Source organism: Serinus canaria, chromosome 19 (assembly GCF_022539315.1).
Source record: "Serinus canaria isolate serCan28SL12 chromosome 19, serCan2020, whole genome shotgun sequence".
Classification (NCBI taxonomy): domain Eukaryota; kingdom Metazoa; phylum Chordata; class Aves; order Passeriformes; family Fringillidae; genus Serinus; species Serinus canaria.
In genome coordinates this window covers 4196573-4217500 of record NC_066332.1, presented here as the reverse complement: position 1 = coordinate 4217500, position 20928 = coordinate 4196573, and the positions used below count along the sequence as shown (strand labels likewise).

Genomic DNA, 20928 nt, shown 5'->3' with positions numbered 1-20928 from the left:
CCTGGGGGGAGGTGATAATGGTAATCCCCTGTGTGTGCTCGGGTCCAGATAAGCAGCAGCCTCCAGCTATCAGGGACCCTGCCCTGCCACACAAGGTGTCCCTGGACCCACTGTCACCTCTGGGTGACAGGAACAGGGGCAGCATAGCCCACACTCCCCCTGGCCTGGGCAGACCCTGGCAGGAGGGGGCACAGGGTCAAGCCCTGCTCTGAGCCTGTCCCAGGGCATGAGGCTGTGGGGACTTGGGGGCTGCAAGGGACCTCCTGTTTTGGTCCCTCTTGTGACCCAGGGGTGTCCTGGAGCCTGCAGTGTTCCCCAAACTGTGGCACAGGCACCCCAGGGTGCAGAGCAGTGACACAGGCAGTGTCCCTGAGTCCCCAAGCCCTGCCAGCTCCAGGTGAGTCCCAGGGATTGTCCCCATGGGATTATCTCCATGCTGGGGTGCCTGCCACAGCACTTGAGGGCAGCCCTGCCCCGTGGTCTTGTTCCCCACAGTGGCAGAGGGGGTCTGAGTGTCCCCACAACTGGTGTGGGGGTGTGGGATCCCCCAGGTGCCACAGAGACCCCCATGTGCCACAGCCCTTCCAGCAGCCATGCTGCCCCAGGAGAGCGTGGCTGGCTCCAGATAAGGAGGCACTGGGAGCTGCAGAGCTGTCCCCACCCCCGTCTATCTGCAGGGCCACCCTGCAGGACACATAGGACAGGGCCTGTTGTCCTGCCCTGGGTTTGGGGGAACATGGAGGGTCTGGAGGGCACAAAGAAACCATTTTCCCCAGGGAGGGCAGTGCAGCAAAGCCCCCCATCCCAGCCCCATGCTGGCTGTCACTGGTCCTGCTTGCAGGGTGACCCTGAGCAGGACAGGTACCCCCAGACCCACCCTGCTGTTCCCCAGAGCAGGGAAGGGTGTGTGCGGCTGGGACAGGGCTGGTGGCAGGGCAGGGAGACATGAGCAGCTGCCACCAGCCTGGCTGCTGTGACACAGCACCTTCAGCACGTGTCAGCCCTTCTGCAGACCCGGGGTGCCACTCTTTGGGGTGCCCCTGCCGAGGGTCACACAGGCCATGCAGCAGGGCTCACTCCTGGCTCCACACTCATCCCTGGGGGAGCACGACAAGGCTCTTCCCCAGGGAGGGCTGGGACACAGAGCCCGTGGGGACACGGTGACCACGGGGAAGCCACCAGCTCCCAGGAGCCTTGGAGGAGCAGCCCGAGCTGGAACCTCACCTCCCCGCACTCTTTGTCCCCTGGGCCAGCAGCACCCGGCCAGCCCAAGCCACTCCGGCTAGCCGGGGCGGGACAGACGAGACAGAGCCGAGCGGGAGGTGACAAGGGTTTATTCAAGGGTTGATTATCTCACGGCAGCGGGGTGGCGGCACATGCAGATAGAGCCCGGCCCGGCCCGGCACGCCTGCCCGGCCAGCGCCAGATCCGCGCCCGCCGCCCCGGGGCCAGCGCAGGCCGGGGGCTGATAACGCCGCTCCCCCGCCCGGCGGCACGGAGGGCACGGGGGGGGCCCGCAGCACCCGCCGTGGGTCACTCCTGGCAAAGGACACCGCCGGGAGGGACCTGCAGCAGCCCTGTGGCACGGGGTGGGGGGGCACCGAGCTGGGGGTTCAGGACCCCCAGAGCCCCTGCTGCCAGCAGTGCCAGGCTGACTGCACAAACTGAACGGTGCCAGCCACACTGAACACGGGCATTGGGACAGGCTGGGAAGGGCACGGGCCAGCACAGGGCTCTGGTGGCACTGTGGGGAGGACAGGCACACAGGGGGGACAATTTCCTTCACATGGTCACAAGGCAGCAAAACCACTGGCCGTAAGAGGCAGGGGGAGGGAGGGAGGCAGGGGCAGCTGTACAGGCTGTGCTGGAGGAGCCTGTCCCCACCTCAGTGTCCTGCTGGTCTCCCACCCACCTCTGACCACAACTCTGCTTGAGCAGCTGTGGGGTTGGGAAGGTCACAGCACCTGGGGACGGCAGCCACAGTGGCTTCACTGCCCTCTCAGGGGATGGGTGGCTTTGGCACAGCGCTACTTTTTGGTATTCATGTGGTGAGATCTTACCAGGGCTGAGCTGGGTTCCCTCTGGCCCCTGGAGCTCTCCCTGCTTCAGATCCTGTCAGGAAAATTCCCCAAGCACGGGAGAGGGCAGCACCCACTGCTAGTGCTGGATTGTCACCTTCCTTGGGGGGCTGACTGCCACCCACCCAGACTGGGTAGGGCTGCTGGCACTGCGGGGGCCCTGGGGGTGAGACACAGGGACAGGGAGAGCTAACCCCAGGGACAGCTGTGGGCAGAGGCAGGGCTGGGACAGGGCCCAGGAGGGTCACTGAGAGAGGACAAGGAGCCCAGGGGAGGGGGGTCCTGGTTCTCTTCCTAAAACTCCCCATCCCAAACCTCTATTCCAAGTCCCAGGTGCTCACCCCAGGGCAGAGAACAGCAAGGCACAGGAACTGCAACACCAGAGAAGCTGCCAGTCATAACTGGGGATGGGATTGGCCTGAGACAACACAAAGTTAATTAGAAAATAAATCCTCTCAGCTTTGGAATAAAAAGAGCAGCAGACAGGACATGCATCTTTCTGGCCCTACAAAATAAGGCACCAGTTACAAACAAAACTCAGATTGTCTGATATAAAAGGAATTCCCATGTGTTGAAGGCAGTTGATGTCTGAGTGCATAACAGGGAGTGATCTTCACTAGCTTTGGGTTGGCCAACCTCATTCCTTGGCCTCAGTGGCTTTCTGGAACAGAGGAAGCTGTAGGAGGGGAAGAGAGAAGCTGTTAGGGCTGCAGGAGAGGGAGGCAGGGCACTGCCTGCTCTCTGTGGTGGTCAGGGCTGGGGAAGGAGAGGCTCCCTGGAAGGCTGAAAGCTTCCAGGCAAATCTCTGTGCCCTTAGAGCAGCTGGCATTGCCAGCTGCCAGTGCCCAGCTCACCTTTGTGAGATCCACACCAGTGATGGCACGCACGGAGTTGGGGATCTCAGCCAGGAGACGGTTCACATCAGACATGGTGCTGCCTTTCTCTCCACTGAGAATAACGATCTCATCCACTTTGGACAGGGGAGCAGACACTTTGGCAGCGATCTGGGGAAGCAGGCAGACCAGAGAGTCAAGGAACTACTCAGCAGCTCACTGGGAAAGGTCCTGTGCCCCCAGGAGACCTAGCCCAGTCTGGGAGCGCCCCCAGCTCACCTGGAGCAGGGGAAAGCTGCCCCCTCCTCACCTCAGGCAGTGCATCCAGCACTAGAGCCAGCTGGGCAGCTTCTCCATATTTCTGGAGCGCTTCTGCTTTCAGCTTCAGCCCCTCAGCCTCCGCCATCCCGACGGCCTCGATCACAAAAGCCTCGGCCTCTCCGATCTTGCGGATCTTCTCTGCCTCCGCCTGAGCCAGGAGGATTTGCTTCACCCTGGCAAGGGAAATGCAGCCCTGCAGCAGCCCGGATCCCTGCAGAGAGCCCAGGAGCTGGGGCTCAGGGCAGCACTGTGCCCCTCCTGCCCAGCCCAGGGCAGGGCTCACTCACTTCTCGCCCTCGGCGATCTGCTGGATGCGATAGGCCTCGGCCTCGGCCGGCTGCTTCACGGTGGCCGTCAGCTCCTTCTCCATCCTCACCACCTCCTTCTCCTCCACCTCAATCTGCTTCTTGCGCTCCACCACCTCGATCTCGATCTCCTCCTGACGGATCTTCTGCTGCTCCCGGGCGCTCTGGAGCTCGTAGGCCAGCTGGGCCTCAGCAGTCTGCACATGGGGGAGAGCAGAAGAGGGGTCAGGGCCATGAACTCGGGTACGCAGACATAAGGACCCCAAAACCAGACACGACTCCTGCTATTGAACCTTTTCCCAGTGGTGACATCCCAATCCTCAGTGTTGCTCTTCCCACAGCACTTAAGCCCAATCAGCTCCATGTTCAACCCTCCCAATCCTTTCCTGTTCTGCAAGTGCCACTGAATTGCTGCAAACAGGAGAGGAATCTGCTGCAAGCTCACAGTGACACACAGACTCGGGTTCTCCACCTCCAGCTCTCCTAACAGACGCAGGAGGAGGAAGCTGACAAGTCCCAGAGCCACCAACACCACCACAGACCCTCCAGGGAACAGCAGTGGGGTGTGGGATACTCTCACCTTAATGTTGACCTCCTCAGTGAAGGCAGCTTTCTGCAACTCAAAAGCCCGTTTGGAATCTGCTATTTTGGTATCTGCCATGAACTTGACATCCAGCATTTCTTTCTTGCACTCTGCCTCCTGCAGAGAGGGAACAGAGAGCAGAGCTTCAGGGCATGCAGTTGGAGCAGAAAAGGCTGCTCCAGGGAAGCTCAGCACGTCTCCAGACTCACCCGAATGCCAGCATCCCGCTCGGCTTCTGCCACTCCAATGTCTGCATCCCTTTGGACAGCTGCAATCTGAGTCTTCCCCAGGGAGCTCAGGTAATCCACTTTATCATAGACATCCTGGGGAGGGGAGATAAGTCATAACCACTTCAAATGAGTGACTCCATCTTGCTCCCTTTCCCACTGAAGCTCAGTGTGGTCAGGCCAGGGTCAGAACACGTCATGACAGCTGCTCCAAACAAACAGGGAGGGCAGTGAGAAGAAGGCCATCCCGACATCTTCCCTCACTCCCAGGAGGCTGGGTTATCAGCCAGCTCTCTCCACGAGCCTGTTTACAGAGGCAGCTACCCGGGTGCTCTTGGCCCAGCTGCCTGGATACAGGACATGCTGTGGCGGCTGTCATGGAAACTCCCGGAGGGCTGGGACAGGCTGTCAGCCTGAGCCTTCCAGCTGCAGCAGGGGGGTCAGGGCTAGGTTCTCTCCTGCTGCTCCTACAGCTCTGTCTAGAGCAGTGCCCAACATCTGGGCATACCTTGATGGTGAAACTCAGGATCTCGATCCCCATGCGACCCACGTCGGGAGCTGCCACCTCCCGCACCAGCTTGGCAAACTGGTCCCTGTCCTGGTAGATCTGCTCCACTGTCAGGGTACCTGCAGAGGGGAGGAAGGTGAAGCACTTTATTTGGAACAGGTAACACACAAAAATGTGGGGCTAAGCTCAGCAACATCCTTGTTGTCCCTAATCTCTTCAGGCCGGGGCACAAGGGCGTAATCCTCTGCCACAGCAGAGGCAGCAAGCATCTCAGTCTCACAAGTGCAACCACCACCCACATGTGCTACCTGTGGCCCTTGGGGACTCAGACATCTCTCACTGCAGGCACCGAAAACTCATTTATCACAAGGCCCAGCCACGCAGAGGGAGCTGCTGCAGGGGAGATGCCACCTCTGCAGGCAGCACAGGAAGGTCCCGTGTGGCTGTGTGGTGGCAGCGATACTGCTGGGACAAGCCAGCTGAGAGGGGACAAAGCCACTTGAGATGCCTCCAGGGGATGAGCCCCTCCATACCTAGGATGGAGCGCAGGTGTCCCTCCAGAGTCTGCAGGACCACGTTCTTCACTTCCTGCACGTTCTTCCCCAAGAACTGCTCACAGGCCACAGCCAGGAGCTCCTTCTCGGTCATTATCTTCACCTAGAGACAGGAGACAGAACCAGAGGGAGTGAAGGTGCCTGTCCAGGAGGTGCAGGCACCCAGCAGCAGCAGCAGAAGCAGCAGTACCACCACCAGGCTCCCAGGCCCCCCGTGCTACCAAGGGACCACACTGAGCTGTCCCCATACTGAGCCAGGCCACTGGACCAGCCAGAGAGCCCCTGCTCCCTGTGCTGCTGCCCAAACCCCACAGCAGCTCAGTGTGGAGCTGCTCAGCAGTGGGGACAGAGCCTGGCCCTACCTGACCCAATTTACAGAAACCCTACAAAAACCCCTGAAACAGCACTTCAGTCGCTGCACCAGAGTCAGAGGAAAGCTGGGTATTAACCAGCCCTGGCCAAAACCCATTTTGTTACCTTCCTCTTCCTCCTCTTTCACTCTGACCCCTGAAAAGAAAAAGAATGAGAAAGAGTCTGACATGCCCAAGGAGCAGCTTGGGAACAGGGGTTCCATTCAGAGCTCCCTAGAAGGAGGGATGAGACAATAAGGCCACTGGTTTGTCCTGCTGTAGCTGGGAGCTCCCAGACATCCTTTGCAATGACCCCAATGTGCCATGGTCAGGACTTGGCTGTTCTGCTCCACATGGTCACTCTTGTGACAATCCCCATAGCTGGGACACAGCCACCCCAGCAATGTTTTCACCTCCCTTTCTCCAGAGCCAGGCCTAAAAGTGCCTCCATTCCAGCCAAGCCAGGGTCTTAGGATGGTCTTGCTGGTCATGGGGCTGCTTTTTAAAGGCACAGTGAGTTATAAATCCATATGGGGTGTGTTAGGCAGTGGAGATCTCTGCCTACAGCACCCAGCTGTGAGGGGTGCAATCCACCAAGACAACAGCTCCTGGTGGCCATGTCCAGTCTGAGGGCTCAGGCAAAGGGCACAGGGACATTCTGAGCCTGGCAGCACCAGAGAAGGAGCAGGTCAGAGCAGTCACACAGCTTTCTGGATCCTACAGCACCCTCTCATGGACACAGCTGGGCTGGGCAGTGCCTCCTTTCCCATGGCAGCTGGTGGTACCCTGAGTCCTGCCCCAAGGACCTTGGCTGGATCTGGTTGTGAGACTTCTAAGGCACAGATGCTGTACAGGAGCCCTCTGAGGGTCCCAGTGCACACTATTGAGAGATTCACAGGCTACAGACCTCATCCTGATATCTTCTAGCACTTTCAGCTGCAAAAGCAACACAGCTCTTTCTTGAGAGTCTTGTCTGACAGCACCCACACACAAAATCATCTCTCCAGAGCCAAACAGCAGCACCTGGCCCAGGCACTGCCAGAGAGCAGGACAGCTGGGACTGACTGTCATCTTCCAAGGGGACAGGAGGTGGGCCATGCTAGACAGAGTGAGCTGGCCAAAACTCACCTGCCACAACCCTGCCCATTGTAATGGAAAAACACCAACCCAGGCTGAGCCTGTTTCCTACTGCTGCTTCCCAGACTGGGTCCCCCAGTCAAAATGTCAAATAACCTCAGGCAAGCATGGCAATTCTCTTCTGCATTGTCCCCAAAGCCTCTTGGGGTCATTTCAGGGCCAATTCCACAGTGGTTTTTCTTGTCCCTACACCCCAGGCCAGCAGTGTGCTCTTCCCACACAAGGGGGAGTTGGGAGAGCTGCTCTGGAGCTGCACCCAGGAGTGTGAGCCCTGCACGAGGCTCCTCTCACAGCAAATAGGAGATTTTTGCAAGTATCAAAAGCAATTAGACTCAGCAGCGACATTTATGGTGAGCATCTGCCAGCAATTCCACCTCTCCAAACAACCCCCACCCTCGGGGGCTGTGGGGAGGACAGAGCACAGGGCAGGATGTTCATTAGGAGAATCCCTGTGGTACTTAGGAGCAAGGAATGATTCAGCCTCTGGATAAAGCCAGCCAGCCTCCACTGCTGAGCTCTGGCCAGCCCATGGGAGCCTGGCTCTGCATGGAATACAGATCCCAACCTCCAAAGCAAAGGCTGCACAAAAGAAAGCAGAGTTGAGCAATTGGTGCTCAGCGTGTTTTGCAGGGTTTCAGGCAGGGCACTGCGACACTCAAATGTCATTGCCATCAGAGGGAGAGCCCTCGGCTGGCAGGGGATCAGAGAGCCTCCATCCAGCAATCCCCTGTGCAGGATCGATGCCACCACACCCTGCTCCAGCCAGCTGCACTCGCAGTGAGGGGTGAGCACAGAGAATCCAATTAGCTGGAGGCTCAGGAAAATGCTGCACAAGGATATAGAGCCCAGCATGGCCTAAGGGAGCAGCATCCCAGCACCCAGCCAAAATGGGAAGGAGGCTACTACACCCCTCCTCAAGAAAAGAACAGCATCCTTATGCATATTAAGCACTTCTATCACTGCAGAAAACACTTTAAAAGCTGTTTCTCTAGGAGTAATTTGTTTGGGGTTTTTTCCCTTTTTTTTTTTTTTTTTTGCTCAAGCCCTTAAAAGAAAAACGTTTGCCTCAAAAAATGCTTCTGCAGAATTAAGGTAATCTCTGCCATGCACATCCCCAACAGGCTTGAGGCTGATTTCTGTGTGGCAATTCCTTGGATCACAGCTTTAAAATTAACTGTCAGTGGAAAAAATGAAGAGTGAGAAGAGAGAATAACATGAATGAGATGAACTGGGGTCTGCATTTTTAAATCAAGGCACCTGGTGATCCAGCCCTCTGCTACCAGACTTTTTTTGCAGAAAGACTAGTTTTTCCCAAAACTAGGACAAAAGGGAATGCTGGCTTCAAAGAAACACCAAATATAGGAGGAAAACCCCACAGATTTAGGAAAAGAGTGTGAAGGGAGACATGGATGCACACATTTTTGCCAACCATGCAAAGACCATTGGGGTTATGTGACACCTTAGCAGCTAAATGGATATCAAGAACTGGAAACTAAGTGAAAGATGGCTATAAAGTACTGAAAAATAGAAACCAAGGATGCTGGGTCCACGAGGGATTTTTACTCAGCAGCTCCCTTTGGCTCCAAAGCTCCCCATGGGGAATGTGGCAGCCACTTGTCCTGTGACAACACACGTGCACACACAGTGACCACAGCCCTGTGTGCACTGAGAGCCACTCTTGGTTTGTATACCCCATTGCAGAATGAGCTGTCAGGAACAATTTTCAATCACAGCATCCAGCTGCCTATTGGAGGAGCCAAATTCCCTCAAAAACTAACAATTCCCTCCCAGCATCCTCCCCAGGGCAGGACCTGGCCCCAAGGACAGGCTGTACCAGGACAGCAGACCTCAGACTCCAAGAAGTGCAGGGTTTTGGTGTGCTGCCACAAGCAGAAAAAGCAGGTTCTTACATTTGAAGAAAGCTGTAGAGAATAAAAATTCAATTCCAGCCAAAAATTTTACACGCCAGTTTTAGTGCCCGGAGGGAGTAAATTCTTTTTTTCAAGCTTTAACTCACCATGAAGAATTACAAGGCCCATGTGCTAACAATAACAATCCAAAGAATATAATGCTCCATACCATCTCAGGAGGTTATGGGTCAGTCCTGTGGGGTCAAATACAGCTCCAAGGGCACCATAGCACATCAGCATTCCAAAAACACAAGTCACCCCTACACACCTCATTTGCCACGTGGGCAAATGAGACACCAGAAAATAATTATTCTGGGGAGAGAAGGAGAAGTCACAACCTCCTTCACCACATGGAACATGCTGGAGCGTGTTTGTACCACCAAAGACAACGTGATTTGGTACAAAGATTTATTCCAGAACAGCTGGCTTCTCTCCCTGGACAACAGCAACCTCTCCAGAGGAAAATCAGAGGTAAGTTAGAGACATGCATTCCTGAAATGATGTTTTGGAGTTACTGTACCTGTGCCACACCTGTGACAGTTATAGCTACCCCCTCCGCCGTCTCTACGTCCTCACACCTGGGCTGTAACGTCATTATCTCTAGGGAAATCCTGCCAAAAAACGTAAAATGTTTGCACGTTTCCAGGTTACACACACTCAGCTCTTCCCTTTGCATCTCCTGCCCCGGGCTACCTGCTGCACTCATCACAGGTAATGCAAGGCAGGCACAGAATGCAGCCAAGGAACCACGTCTGTGACTGGAGACAGACAGGGCATTGTGGCCAAGAAATAGATTTTCAGATAGTGTTTAAAGGTAATTTATCAGCAAAGGTTGGAATCCAGTCTGGAAATTATCCTGTGGCCCTTTCCCTCCTGCTGGGTTAGTGAGGAGCCAGAAGCTGCAGCATTGGGAGCCCAAAGGACTCTCTGTCAGAGGCTCATTGTGCCTGCTGTCCAATGCAGCACGGAGTGGTGTCACTGGTTTGAAAGCACAGAACAGAACAGGGATGCTCCCACCCACCTCACATGAGTGCTGGTGCTTGGCAGAACCTGACAGTGATGCTGAAGAAGGCCTGGGTTAGCCCTACCACACACCTACCCCCTGACCTGGTTCATCTCTCCCTCTATTTTTCCAGTGTCCCGTGACCCAAAGATGGAAATGAGTCTCCAGCTCTTTATGGCTGCACCTGTAGAGCATCAGGCACCCAGGAACAGATCCTGCAGCTCCAGAGCTGCCTCAGTCACCCCAGGTGGGCTTGAGGTACTTTGGCCAGTCCCAGGAATCTGCAGACAGGTCACAATATGGTAAAACAAGGGACATCTTGGGCTGTGGCAGGTTCAAGGAAGCCAAGCCTGGCTCCTGTATCAGCCATAACGAGCCAGAAAGATGTTGGGAGTCAGGACAGGGAGCCACGGGGCAGAGAGTTTGTGTCAGTGAACATCAGGTCAAACATCTGAACCATGAAGGGGCTGCCCTGAGCTGCTGTGTGCACGCTGAGTTGCTCCAGGATTGGCTGGAAGTGCTGAAACCCATCCTGCAAGTTCTGCCTGCCTTGGCCACTGTCCTAATTAAACTGGCACGCAAACTGGGAGCTGATAAAACACATCCCACTGTCCAGGACATGCACAGGCATTTTTTGCCATGTGTTCACAGCTTTAATCAGATACTGCAGGATTTCAGCCTTCTGAAGGCCTAATCTAGACTTGGAATTTAATTTCCAAACTGTGCTGCTTCTTAGTTCTGTTCACAGGGGTATTTAGTCATTACTGGTTCATAATGCCAGTCCTGTGAGCTGCAACTCATCTGAGGTCTCTGTGCTGTATTTTCAAAGGTGACAACATCCAAAACGGGCAGTGTCTCCATGTGGAGGAAGAAAGGCCGAGTGGGAATCCATAGCCAACACTGCAGAGCCAGGCACAGTTGCAATTTTGAAATGGCACAAAATCTGCCTTCCCACCTGTCCCAAATCCTGTACAGAATCCAACCTGGCCTGCTTGTGCCTCCACACAAAAGTGTGCCTCCAGATGCCCTTCTGCTCTCCCCCAAGAGAGCCTCCAGTGGAGACACTGCTGGCAAGGAAAGGGTTACAGCAGGAGCAAATGTTAGGCACAGCAATGCTGAATTTGGAATTTGCCAGGAATGTACCTGTCTGCATTACCTATGAACTGTGGAGTGCCACAGAGCAAGTGCTGGAGAAGGGGAAGGAGAGGAGAGTATGGAGATTTCAGCTGTCCCATTAGAAAACCATTAGTTTTTATCTTATCCTGCTGCTGCTGCTGCTGCTGAAAACTAAATAAACAGTCAGACAGTGTGTTAGCAAGCTGGAGGATTATTACCTGTGCAACCCCTGTTACGTACAGGGGGACCCCCTCCGACGTCTCAACATTCTCGCAGCGACAGAGGATGGTCAAAACCTCCAAAGACACTCTGAGCAGGGAGGAGTAAGGGTAGGACAGCAAATACACAGAGCAGTTACCAGAGAGTAAGACACTCCTTGCAAAGGATAGACGAGACTTTCAGGTTTCAGCTTTTCCCTGGTCAGTTTGCCTCTCTCCCACTGCCTGCTCCCAGGGCTCCATAATCAGCTTCCCTGGTCATGGGAGGGAGTTTACAGCATCCAGCAGTTCCTTTTAATGAGGATAAACATGCTGGGGGCTCATCCCCACCCTGCACACAAAACTGTGCCATCCTGGTGTCAGCTGGAGTTCTCTGTTGAAGTAATCTTTGCACACAGAAAAATTTCTTTTGGTAATAATTTAGATGCTTCTATGTCAGTATTTAAGAGAGGACAGATAAATGAAAACACCAGGGACCTGGCTACCCACCCCTGGCTGAGGCATTGAGGAGAGAAGCTGCTTCCAAGTGCTGTCCTGGGAAGCTGAATTAACACCATTTGGCTTCCCCAGAGGCATATTAGACCACACTGTCTCTCTCACTGCTTTTATTTCTGACCCCTAAACAGGGACAGCATTTTTTCCCCTTGTTTTTCCCCAGTGCTCAAGGTTGCAGCAGGATAAGTGCCCAGCACCCTGCCAGTTCTAACTGTTCCTTTTGTTCCCAGGTTAATGCTACCTGGCGGGATGCCGCTGACAGCAACACAATTGCTCCTGTCTCTCTTGCTTGCAGCACTGGCAGTTCCAGAAAAAATGTCCTAATTTCAGAGAAGGAAATCTGTCTCACTCTTCATGTTAATGCAGCAGGCTCCATCTGGGGCACAGTTTACAGCATGCAAGAAAGGAGAATTAAGCCCCACATCCCATGGCATGAACTGGTATGGATTTTAAAGTAAAAGGTTTGTTTGGATGCTGGAATTCCTGTCAAGAGCCCCATTTGCTAAATGAGGCCCAGACCTCTATCATATAACAGCTCATTCCTGGCACTCCAGCTCTTGGCCCTGGCTTCAGCCTATCCTTAATAAACCAGCCTCCCAAATGTATCTGATCTTCTGCACTGGGCGGGTCAAGGTCCTGCACTGCTTCTCAGAAGAAGAGAAGCAAGAACCATTTGCTCAATTAACGGTTCTCCCAACAAGATGTCTCAAAAAAATTTGGGAATGAAGCTTGTCTGGCTCAAATGCAGCCCTTAAACACTGAGCCCACAAGCTGAGCTTTTCCTTCCTCTCCCACCTCCCATCATGTGCAGAGTGAGGGCAGCCACATGCTCACTTTGCTGGTGAGGTACAGGGAAAAGAGGTTGGAAGAGGCTGTAAGGGTTAACTGCAACCTCTGGCCACCAGTGTAAAACTCAAAAGTCACGTCTTTATCCTTTCCCCTGTTAATTTTTTCACACAGATGGAGGAAACCTGTATCAGTGAACATGAGGGATGTTTTGGGAGGGAGCATTCCTACAGATCCTAGACACAAAGAGCTGTGTTAGCAGGACAGCAGCACTACCACAGCATGTCAGCTCAGAGACCAGACTGTAAGCAGCAGCAAGCAAAATCCACAACTGAGGAAAGGGAGAGAAAGGAAATCCCGTGGTTTTAAATGGGAACAGTCTGCTCCCAAGGTGACAGCAGTCAGCAGATCTTTACAAAGAGGGACTTGAGGAGCAGAGGGGGGCACTGGTGCACTGCAGGCCACAAACTGGTTTGTTACTGGGTGAGGGGTTGGGCCATCCTGGGCAGAGCTTGGCTCCTCTTGTGGACACAGAGGCTGTTTGAAAAGCACTCCAGCTGAAAGCATGTGATTTCTTTTTTTGTGTGTGTCTTTTGCACTGTGGCACCCAGCTGTCCCCATGCCAACAGCCAGCAAAGAACTCCTGATGCTCATCCCTGTTTTCATACACAGTGCCTGATCCAGTGCTCCTAAAAATACTGCTGACAGCCTCACTGGGATGATTTTGCCAAATTCCCACTCCAAAAGCCCACAAAGAACAGGGGTCTCCTTACCTTTGGGTGTCAGTAATGCACCACCAAGCCCAGGCCCAGCCTCCATACACATATTGCTTCTCATCAGAGCCACAGCAGCCACCTGCAGCACAGCAGAGAGCACAGAGACATCAGGATTACACACATACACGTGCTCTTGGACAGGGAGTAACTTACAGGAAGAGGAGTTCTTACTCTTCCTCCTCTCCATGGCCTTCACATGGCAGTTTTCCCAAGGCAACCTTTTTTGGAATTGTCTTATAAAGTTGGAAAATAGTATTTGTATAATTCACTGTGACCAACAGTAACACACAGAAAAGGACTGTATGCCAAACCAGGGCTTTATTTTAGTTTTGTTCAGCCCTTTTAGCAACCAGAATCAATATCAGTATCTTCAACTGTGATGTCAATTGCTTTGGAAAGCCACATAAGAAATCCACCTCCTTTCCCTCACACCATCCTTAAATTCCTACAGAAGCTCTGAAATCAGCATTGTGAGAGAAGAACCTTTGAGCTCCCAAAAACCACTTTCTAATTCTGGCTTGTGCAAGTAGCACAGTGTCTGATGCTTTGATGGTCCATCTCAGAGTTGGATGTGCCCAAGGTTCAGGCAGCCTCCAGAACTCTTCTGACACATTTCAGATTTGATCCTGGTGAAACCAGAAGATGCTGTCTGGATTTTCCTATCTTTGATTTAAAGAACAAGACACCTGCTGCCTTTCAAGAGAGCCCCCTGCCAGTGATCAGATTCATGGCTGGGAAGGGAGGAACTCTGCAGTTCCCTGGCTCAGACCAGGGCTGGGAGCTGCTGACTCTAAGGCAGATCGAGCCAGAATTCCCTCTCTCAGCTGCTCTCCATAATCACTCTTACTACAGCAGTGCCCGAGGGCCTCAGCAAGGCAAGTGCTGTGCAAACAGAGCAACAGCCAGTTCCAGCCCTGCGGGACAGATCTCTGCAGGCAAGACAGAGCCGGCGCAGAGGAAGAGCAGAAAAGCAGAAAACAGAGTGGCTCTGAGAGCTTTGGATTGTGGGAGGGGAAAGAGACAAGGATGAAGCCAGCAGTCCTTTCAAGAGGAATGACCAGTATTGTTTGCATAGGTCAAAATGAAGAGCAGAAGCAGCATACATCCAGGCCAGCATGCCTGCAGGGCCCTCTGACTGCAGGAGGGGACTCTGTCCTCCTTGTTCTCCTCCTCTTCTTGCTCCTCTTGCTCCAGTTCCCTGTCATTTAGCCATCTTCTGCCTACTTCCAAACACTGTCTGCTTCCAGACACTGGCCACACACTGCCTGCTTCACTGGCTTCCATGCAGTGGTTGACAAACCAGCAGATCTGTCCCATCTACAATTCTTCACCCTTGCATTTCAGTAAGAATTAAACACAAATGGGAAAAGGCTTCACACACTTTTTGAGATCTCCTGTGTTGCACAGCCTAGAGGAATATTCTCCTGTCACCTCTGAGCCAGCCTTTGGATAGCTTTTTCCTGTAGCTGGAAGGGGATTTCAGCCAGGCAAGCGTTACAGAAGCTGATGATACAACATCCTGCAGAAACCACAATGCCTTTAACATTTCTTGGAGGGCGTCAGCCTGGTTAGCTCAGCCTTTCAGCCAGGCCCTTGTTTTCCAAGAACAGGAAGGGAGGTGTTCCTGGCACTCAGGAAAAGCAGCACCACATGGAAAGGTATTTTATTTCCCAGGGTCTATGTGGTCTTTACTGAACCTCTGTTAATTTATTCTTAATAATATCCTGAGAAAGCTCTGCACCCTAAACCCACCATTGTTACAGGAAAGTGCCTCTCCACACAGATGTTCCTCTTCTTCTGTAGGAAATGCAAGGAAATACCTTATTTAGTATCACACACAAAATGAGCTCCACATTTGGTCCTGGTGCTACACAACACAGCTGCAGAGCACGGTCTACTGAGCTAGATTATATGTCAAAAACTGTTCAAAGCCTAGAAAAACCAGGGAAAACTAACACATTAAGGAGGAGTGGGATGCCAGCCAGCTGCTTTCACGCATGCTGGACGTCTGAGCGCAGCAGAGCTCCGTCCTGGCAAGGCTGAGGAGCTGAAGGCTCATTTTCCATGGCAGTCCTGCCGCCTCTTTCTCAATTCTCAGGCAGCAAGTGAAAAAGGAACCAACAAAGCAAAATCTTTGCAAGACTAAAGAATAAACCCTCTTGCACAATGAGATTTGGCAGAGAAATTGCCTTTCCCAGCTATAATACGCCCACTGTTCCAGCAGACTGGGTCTCACAGTGGCTTCCACAAACATCCACCGTGCCTCTTCCGGGGCAGTGTGCAGGGCCACAAATGGAGGATTCATAGCCAGGGAGCTGCCAGCCAGCTTGGCCTCTTCCCAATGAAGGGCTCCCATGTTCAAGCAAGAATTCCCAGAGCCAGGAGAAAGCACGTTGTCTGTTTGTTTGGGGTTTTTTTTTAATTATGAAATAAGATTAATCGCTTGGGGGTTGGTAGATAAAAAGAGCTCTCAGCAGATGCAGGAAGTGAGCAAGGAAGAACATGAGCCTCAACAGTTTTGGGGACACAGGGCTCAAAACATCAAAGCTGGGATGATCTGAACAAGCTCTGTGTTGTTTGCTCTCCCAGGTAACTCGGGCGCTGAGTTACCTCTCCGGCAGGAAGTGGTGAGCTTTCCAAAATCAGGTCATGGTAAACAGGCTGCTGAGTCCAGACAGACCAGGAAAAAGTTAGTAATTGAAAACAGTTACTGACGAAAGATAATGCAGAGACAGAGGAAGGCAAAAGCATGCATAAAGAAAATCCCATCCTAGAGCAGGGCCCAGACTACAGTCAGTGTCTGGTTCTTAGGCCTTGCTGTGAGTATAAATTAAGTTTTGTTCACATGCAGAAAAGGTACAGGGTTCTGAGTTGAATCCATAAACAGCTCTGATGGTCACTGCAGCAGATGAAAGCAGATTACACTGGCTATCTTCCTCTGGATGTGATTTATATGAAAATGACTTAATGAGAAACAAGGCTATAGAGTGAGTTTAAAGACACGTTTAATAACTCATCTCATAAACAGCAACTCAGAGAAGACAAATAACAATGAAGCTACACAACAAAATCACTGAGATACTATCCCAAAATTCCTTTTGGAAACCAAAAGGAAAGGTTTGGGGCTATTGTCCACCTCCTCCTTTCCAAAGCGTAGTCTGCAAGTCCTGGAGATTTAACAAGCACATGACAAGGGAAACCTTGAGCTCCACCACATTCAAAGAGGTGAAGAAGCACCTCCTGAGAAGGAAAGATCCCAGATGAGCTGGGTAAGGGCCCTTCTGAGCACTCATGACTTGAGACCAGCTGCAACGCTGCACTCACAGCAACCCCTGAGTATCACAAGGAGTGAGAAACCAACTGTGGGGAAAGAATTTTGGCTTGCCAAAATGACAAACCCGAATCTGCAGGAGCACTCAGTTAAACCTGGCAGGTGACCACCAGTGCCACTGCAAACTTCCTGCATGGCTTGCCTGGTGCAAGAGGTGGGACACCCCAAACACAACCCTGGAAAACAGTTTGAACTGGATGAACTGTATGAACATAGGGCAAAACCTCCTGGGACCCAGCTGAAGCTGCCTGCTCCTTCCCACAAGCTCCTATTTCTTTAAAGGCTGAAGAACTGGAATTACAGCATCAGTGTGAGGGTTCAGGTGGCTCTTGCTGCCCACCACATCTTTCCACAGGACATGGCCTGGACCTTCTCGCTCCATTTTCATGCAATAGACTCTTCTCACCTAAATGTATCTTCTACATTTCTCCTTCCAGAACTGCACTGGGTTTTGTTCAGCTCATTGGGTCAATCTCCAGAGTTTGTTTTGATCCTGATCCAGCTCTTCAAAGCTCTCGAACCCATTCCCAGCTCAGTCTGCAAATTCAATAAGCACATTGTCGATTCCATTATCCAAGCCAAAACAAGGAACTTACTTGATAAATTCTTTCAGTTGAACAGTGAGCTACTGTCAAGTTTCCTGGCAATGGTCTTCCAGGCAGTTTCATATTAGTTTCATAATATCTGAGAAACCAGTTCCTTCTTGCACTGTGGACTGTAAGTCTCTTGCAGGAACGGCTTCAAGAACCTCAAGAAATCCTTATTTCAGGCTTTCAACTTAGAAAAGTAACATGAAAATAGCACATGAGCAGTTCTTGAAGGGCTAAGAGGGATGCAGTAACAGGATGGAAGAGCTTAGAGCAGCCCTGGAAGGGTTACACACTCCTGACTTCTGGCATGAAGCAGGAAATGTCTGCACAAGACTAGAATTAACTGCTAGCTCTTCCTTGACAGACATCAAGGAGCCCCAAAGGGTGTTGCACTAAACTAAAATTTGAGAAACTGGGCTGCAGCATATTCCTCAAGCTGATTTCTGCTCACCTGAGGAGGAATCAGATTAGCTGAACATGGTAAATACCTCTACTTGTCTTCTTGTAGGTGTTACAAGCAACATACTTGTCTCACTAGTCTCCTAGGAGATAAAGTTGGGTTGGCTGGGTTGCACTCTCCCGATTTTTTTTCCTCCTTTCACTCCCTAAACTTTTGCTGAAGTAGCAGTTTGTTCTGACACGGGAACAGGGAGGGCTGTGCCCACTTCTCCCATCACATATTTCCAGGTGTTCCCCTCAGAGCTGCTCTGCTGCAGCTCTTGCCAGCCAGAAGGAAAATGCTTCAGCTGTAGAGATTTAGGCAACACTGTTTGGTAACTGTTAGATGAATATGGCAACTACAAATACAGGTTTCCTTATTGTGACACTGTGGAAACATTACAGCACTGTACTTAAAATCAGCAGATGGACCTTAGCCACAAAAGCTGCATTTAACCAGACTGTAACCCAAACCCAGCACTTCACAGCCCATTTGGCTGGTGGGAACATTCAGATGTGGGGATGAACAGGTACTCTGTGTACCTCCCTCAAAACTCCATCAGCTCCAGCTGTGCTCAGAGTGGGCTCAGTGATGTGCCAGGCTCCTGCCAAAGCCTCCCCAGACGGTGCACCAAGGGAGTCTCCCAGAAGAGTCAGACCCACAGTCTGGGGAGAATCAAGGCTCTTCCTTACAAATCCTGGGCTCCACAATTCACTGATGGATCGATCAGCAGTGCAGTTTCTTAGAAGGAGGTTGGTGCTGCTCAGCAGGGGAGGGACAGCAGTGCCAGCAGAGTGCTGAGCTGTGCCTGGGAAGCAGCTTCCCAAATAAGGCTACAAAGCTCCACGTTCCCAAGGCACAGCTGGCTGCTTCTGGAGCACTGGAAGAACTCGAGTGTCTCACAAGAAAGTGTAAAGAAAGAACAACGCTCATCAGAAAAACCCCCATGCCATGGGAGGCCCAGGACTAAAGGCCAAGGGGCAGAGGCTGAGTAAAAAAAAAAAAAGAAAACCCTCCCACCAAGTGAAGTCTTTCAAATAACTACCACATGACAATTCAAGACTGCATGCCAAAAGCCTGCCTCTAATAATATTTGGTTTATTTAAATTAATTTAACTAAAATTTATTTAATATTATTTTGGCTTATTGGTAATTATTATTAGTTTCTCCTTCCCTTTCCCTGTCTCCCTAAATCCAACTTAGTATCACACAAATTAATGCTGGCCCACGAGGTCCTCCCTGCTTTTCCCAGGAGGAACATGGCTCAAGTTCCTGGAATTTCAAAGGCCTGTAGCTACAACCTCTCACTAATGCACACAGGCACAGAGGAGCTGCAGGGCCCTGCAGAGCTCCCAGTGGATGCCCTCAGGATGCAACAAGTATCTGCAGAATACACTGGGCAGCAGCTGAGGAAAACCAGCCTGGTGGCAGCTCCAAACCCAAGTGGCAGAACGCGGGTGATCTCTGCTCCCTTCCCAAAACACAGCTGCACTTTGAGGACTGTCCTGGGCTCGCTGCTCCTGGAAAAGCACCACGCCTGGAACTGCAAGCAGATGCCACAAATTCCTGCTGGCTCATCCTGGAAGCTGTAAACGCCAGAGAAGCAAGCCCAAGCTTTGAGACTAAAGGGCATCCCTGCACACCTGGAGCACAGCTTCTCAGTCTTCTCATGAATGTGGCATTTCACCAAGCAGTGACAGTTCTGACAGGGCTCCCTTTGGAGGGAAGCACAGCATCAGCTGTGGATCCCACTGGGAACTGCAGACCAGGAGAACTGCAAGGAATACTGTTGCTCTGGGCAGCTGCTGGGTGGGGTTTGCAACTCCTTAGAAGCCACCAGCAAAGTGAGTATATTTGTTTCCAGAACTGCAGCCTGCTCCTGGCATCTCCTCAAGAATTCCCGTAACAGGTCTGTCATCCAAGAGAGATGAACTGATAACAGATCAGCCACAGCCTGCTGGAGGCTTTGGCTCCAAAACCACAATAACACAGTTGTGAGCATGGCAGAGCTGTGACTGGAGGCACATCCTTGATGTTCATATGCATTTTCTACCTGTGCTCATTACCTTCTAGCTGGCCTCAGTCTGTCACAGAAGGAAGCTCCCAGCCCTTGCATCACCTAACAATAATTAATCCACCTAACAATCATGAATTAATAATAATCCTGTCTGCACAAATCCTGGTCCATGCCAAAGTGCAGCCTGGAGCTTCAGCAGCACTGAAGCAGCGACAGGTTGAAGACATGGGGGATTTCACTGCTGGTTTGTTTAACCCTAACCTCAGTCACCTCAGTCAGCTGCTGGGGACATTCCACATGTCCAGTGGGCATCACCTACATCCAGTGCCAGCACCACTGAGTGTCCAGGTGATGTTCTGGTGAGGAAGCTGCAGCAGGATGTGATGGATGAAGATGGGCATTGCAGGGACAAACGTGCAGCACCTTGCCCCAGGAACAGGATGGCTTCCTGGCAATGCCAGCCAAAGCCTGTCTGAGCTCTGCTGGTGCCAGTGCCTGACATCACCTGGAATCAGCAGCATTGGAGGTGCTGCTGCTGTGGCTGGACCTCACCCACTGCTATGCGCTGCTGGGACCCCACCCCGGAGCCTCAGCTCCATTACAGCATCTCCCACCTCCCTGTCTATTCCCAAATCACTTAGGGCCCCCCATGACAGGGATCCTCCTAGAACCCCTTGGAGTCCCAGGACCCCTCAATTCCCCCCTCCTTGCACACCCCATCACAGAGACACCCCCCCCCCAGCTCCCACAGGTTCTCTCCATGACAGTGTCCCCCCTGACAGGGACCCCTGAGAGTCCCCTCACAGCCAGGACCTCTGACTTCCCTCTCCCACAAGGCTCCATCACAGAGACACCCCCTGCCAGCCCCCCAGTGATCGAGACCCCTCAAATAGCTGAGAGCTCCCTCTCAGCCAGGACCCCCAAAGCCCCCTCCTAGCACATTAGAGACCCCCCAATCCCTCAGGATCCTCCCATGACAGGAACCACCAAACCCCTGACAGCCCCCTCACAGCCAAGACCCCCAACTCCCTGAGGGTGCCCTCTATGTCACCCCGCAGCCCCTCTGTCCCCTCCGTACCTGACACCACCAGCGCCTCGTTGGGCCCCACCGTGTGGCAGTTCCCCATGCCGGCCCCTCCGCCGTCCGCCCCCACAAGCCCCCGCGCCTCGCGCGGCGGGGGCGCGGCCCGCGGGCGCCGCCATCTTGGGGAGGTCGGTGCCACACCCCGGAGGCGGGGCCGGGCCGGGTGCGCCGCCATGTTGGGCACCGCGTGCGCGGGGAGAACATCGGGGGCGTGAGCATGCGCGGTGTGCAAGGGAGGGACTTGAGTGTGCAAGGCACCGAGTGTGA

At 52.7% G+C, this 20928-nt stretch overlaps 1 protein-coding gene across 7 annotated transcripts; it reads right to left on the bottom strand.

The window, feature by feature from the left end:
* Nucleotides 1–1318: 1318 nt before the first annotated feature.
* FLOT2 (flotillin 2) lies at nucleotides 1319–20799 on the bottom strand. 7 transcript variants are annotated; one of them, XM_050981731.1, is made up of 12 exons: nucleotides 20656–20799; nucleotides 13198–13279; nucleotides 11166–11234; nucleotides 9327–9417; nucleotides 5389–5512; nucleotides 4856–4974; nucleotides 4330–4443; nucleotides 4118–4237; nucleotides 3520–3734; nucleotides 3222–3405; nucleotides 2933–3082; nucleotides 1319–2754 (listed from the first exon to the last, which is right to left on the bottom strand). In XM_050981731.1, the coding sequence occupies exons 1-12, from the start codon at nucleotides 20702–20704 to the stop codon at nucleotides 2716–2718; spliced, it is 1356 nt and encodes a 451-aa protein (XP_050837688.1). In that variant the 5' UTR covers nucleotides 20705–20799; the 3' UTR covers nucleotides 1319–2715. The 7 variants fall into 7 exon arrangements, with proteins under 7 accessions (XP_050837688.1, XP_050837685.1, XP_050837684.1 ...); XM_050981728.1 differs by lacking the exon at nucleotides 9327–9417 and having other exon boundaries at nucleotides 11144–11234; XM_050981727.1 differs by lacking the exon at nucleotides 11166–11234.
* Between the last annotated feature and the right edge of the window lie 129 nt (nucleotides 20800–20928).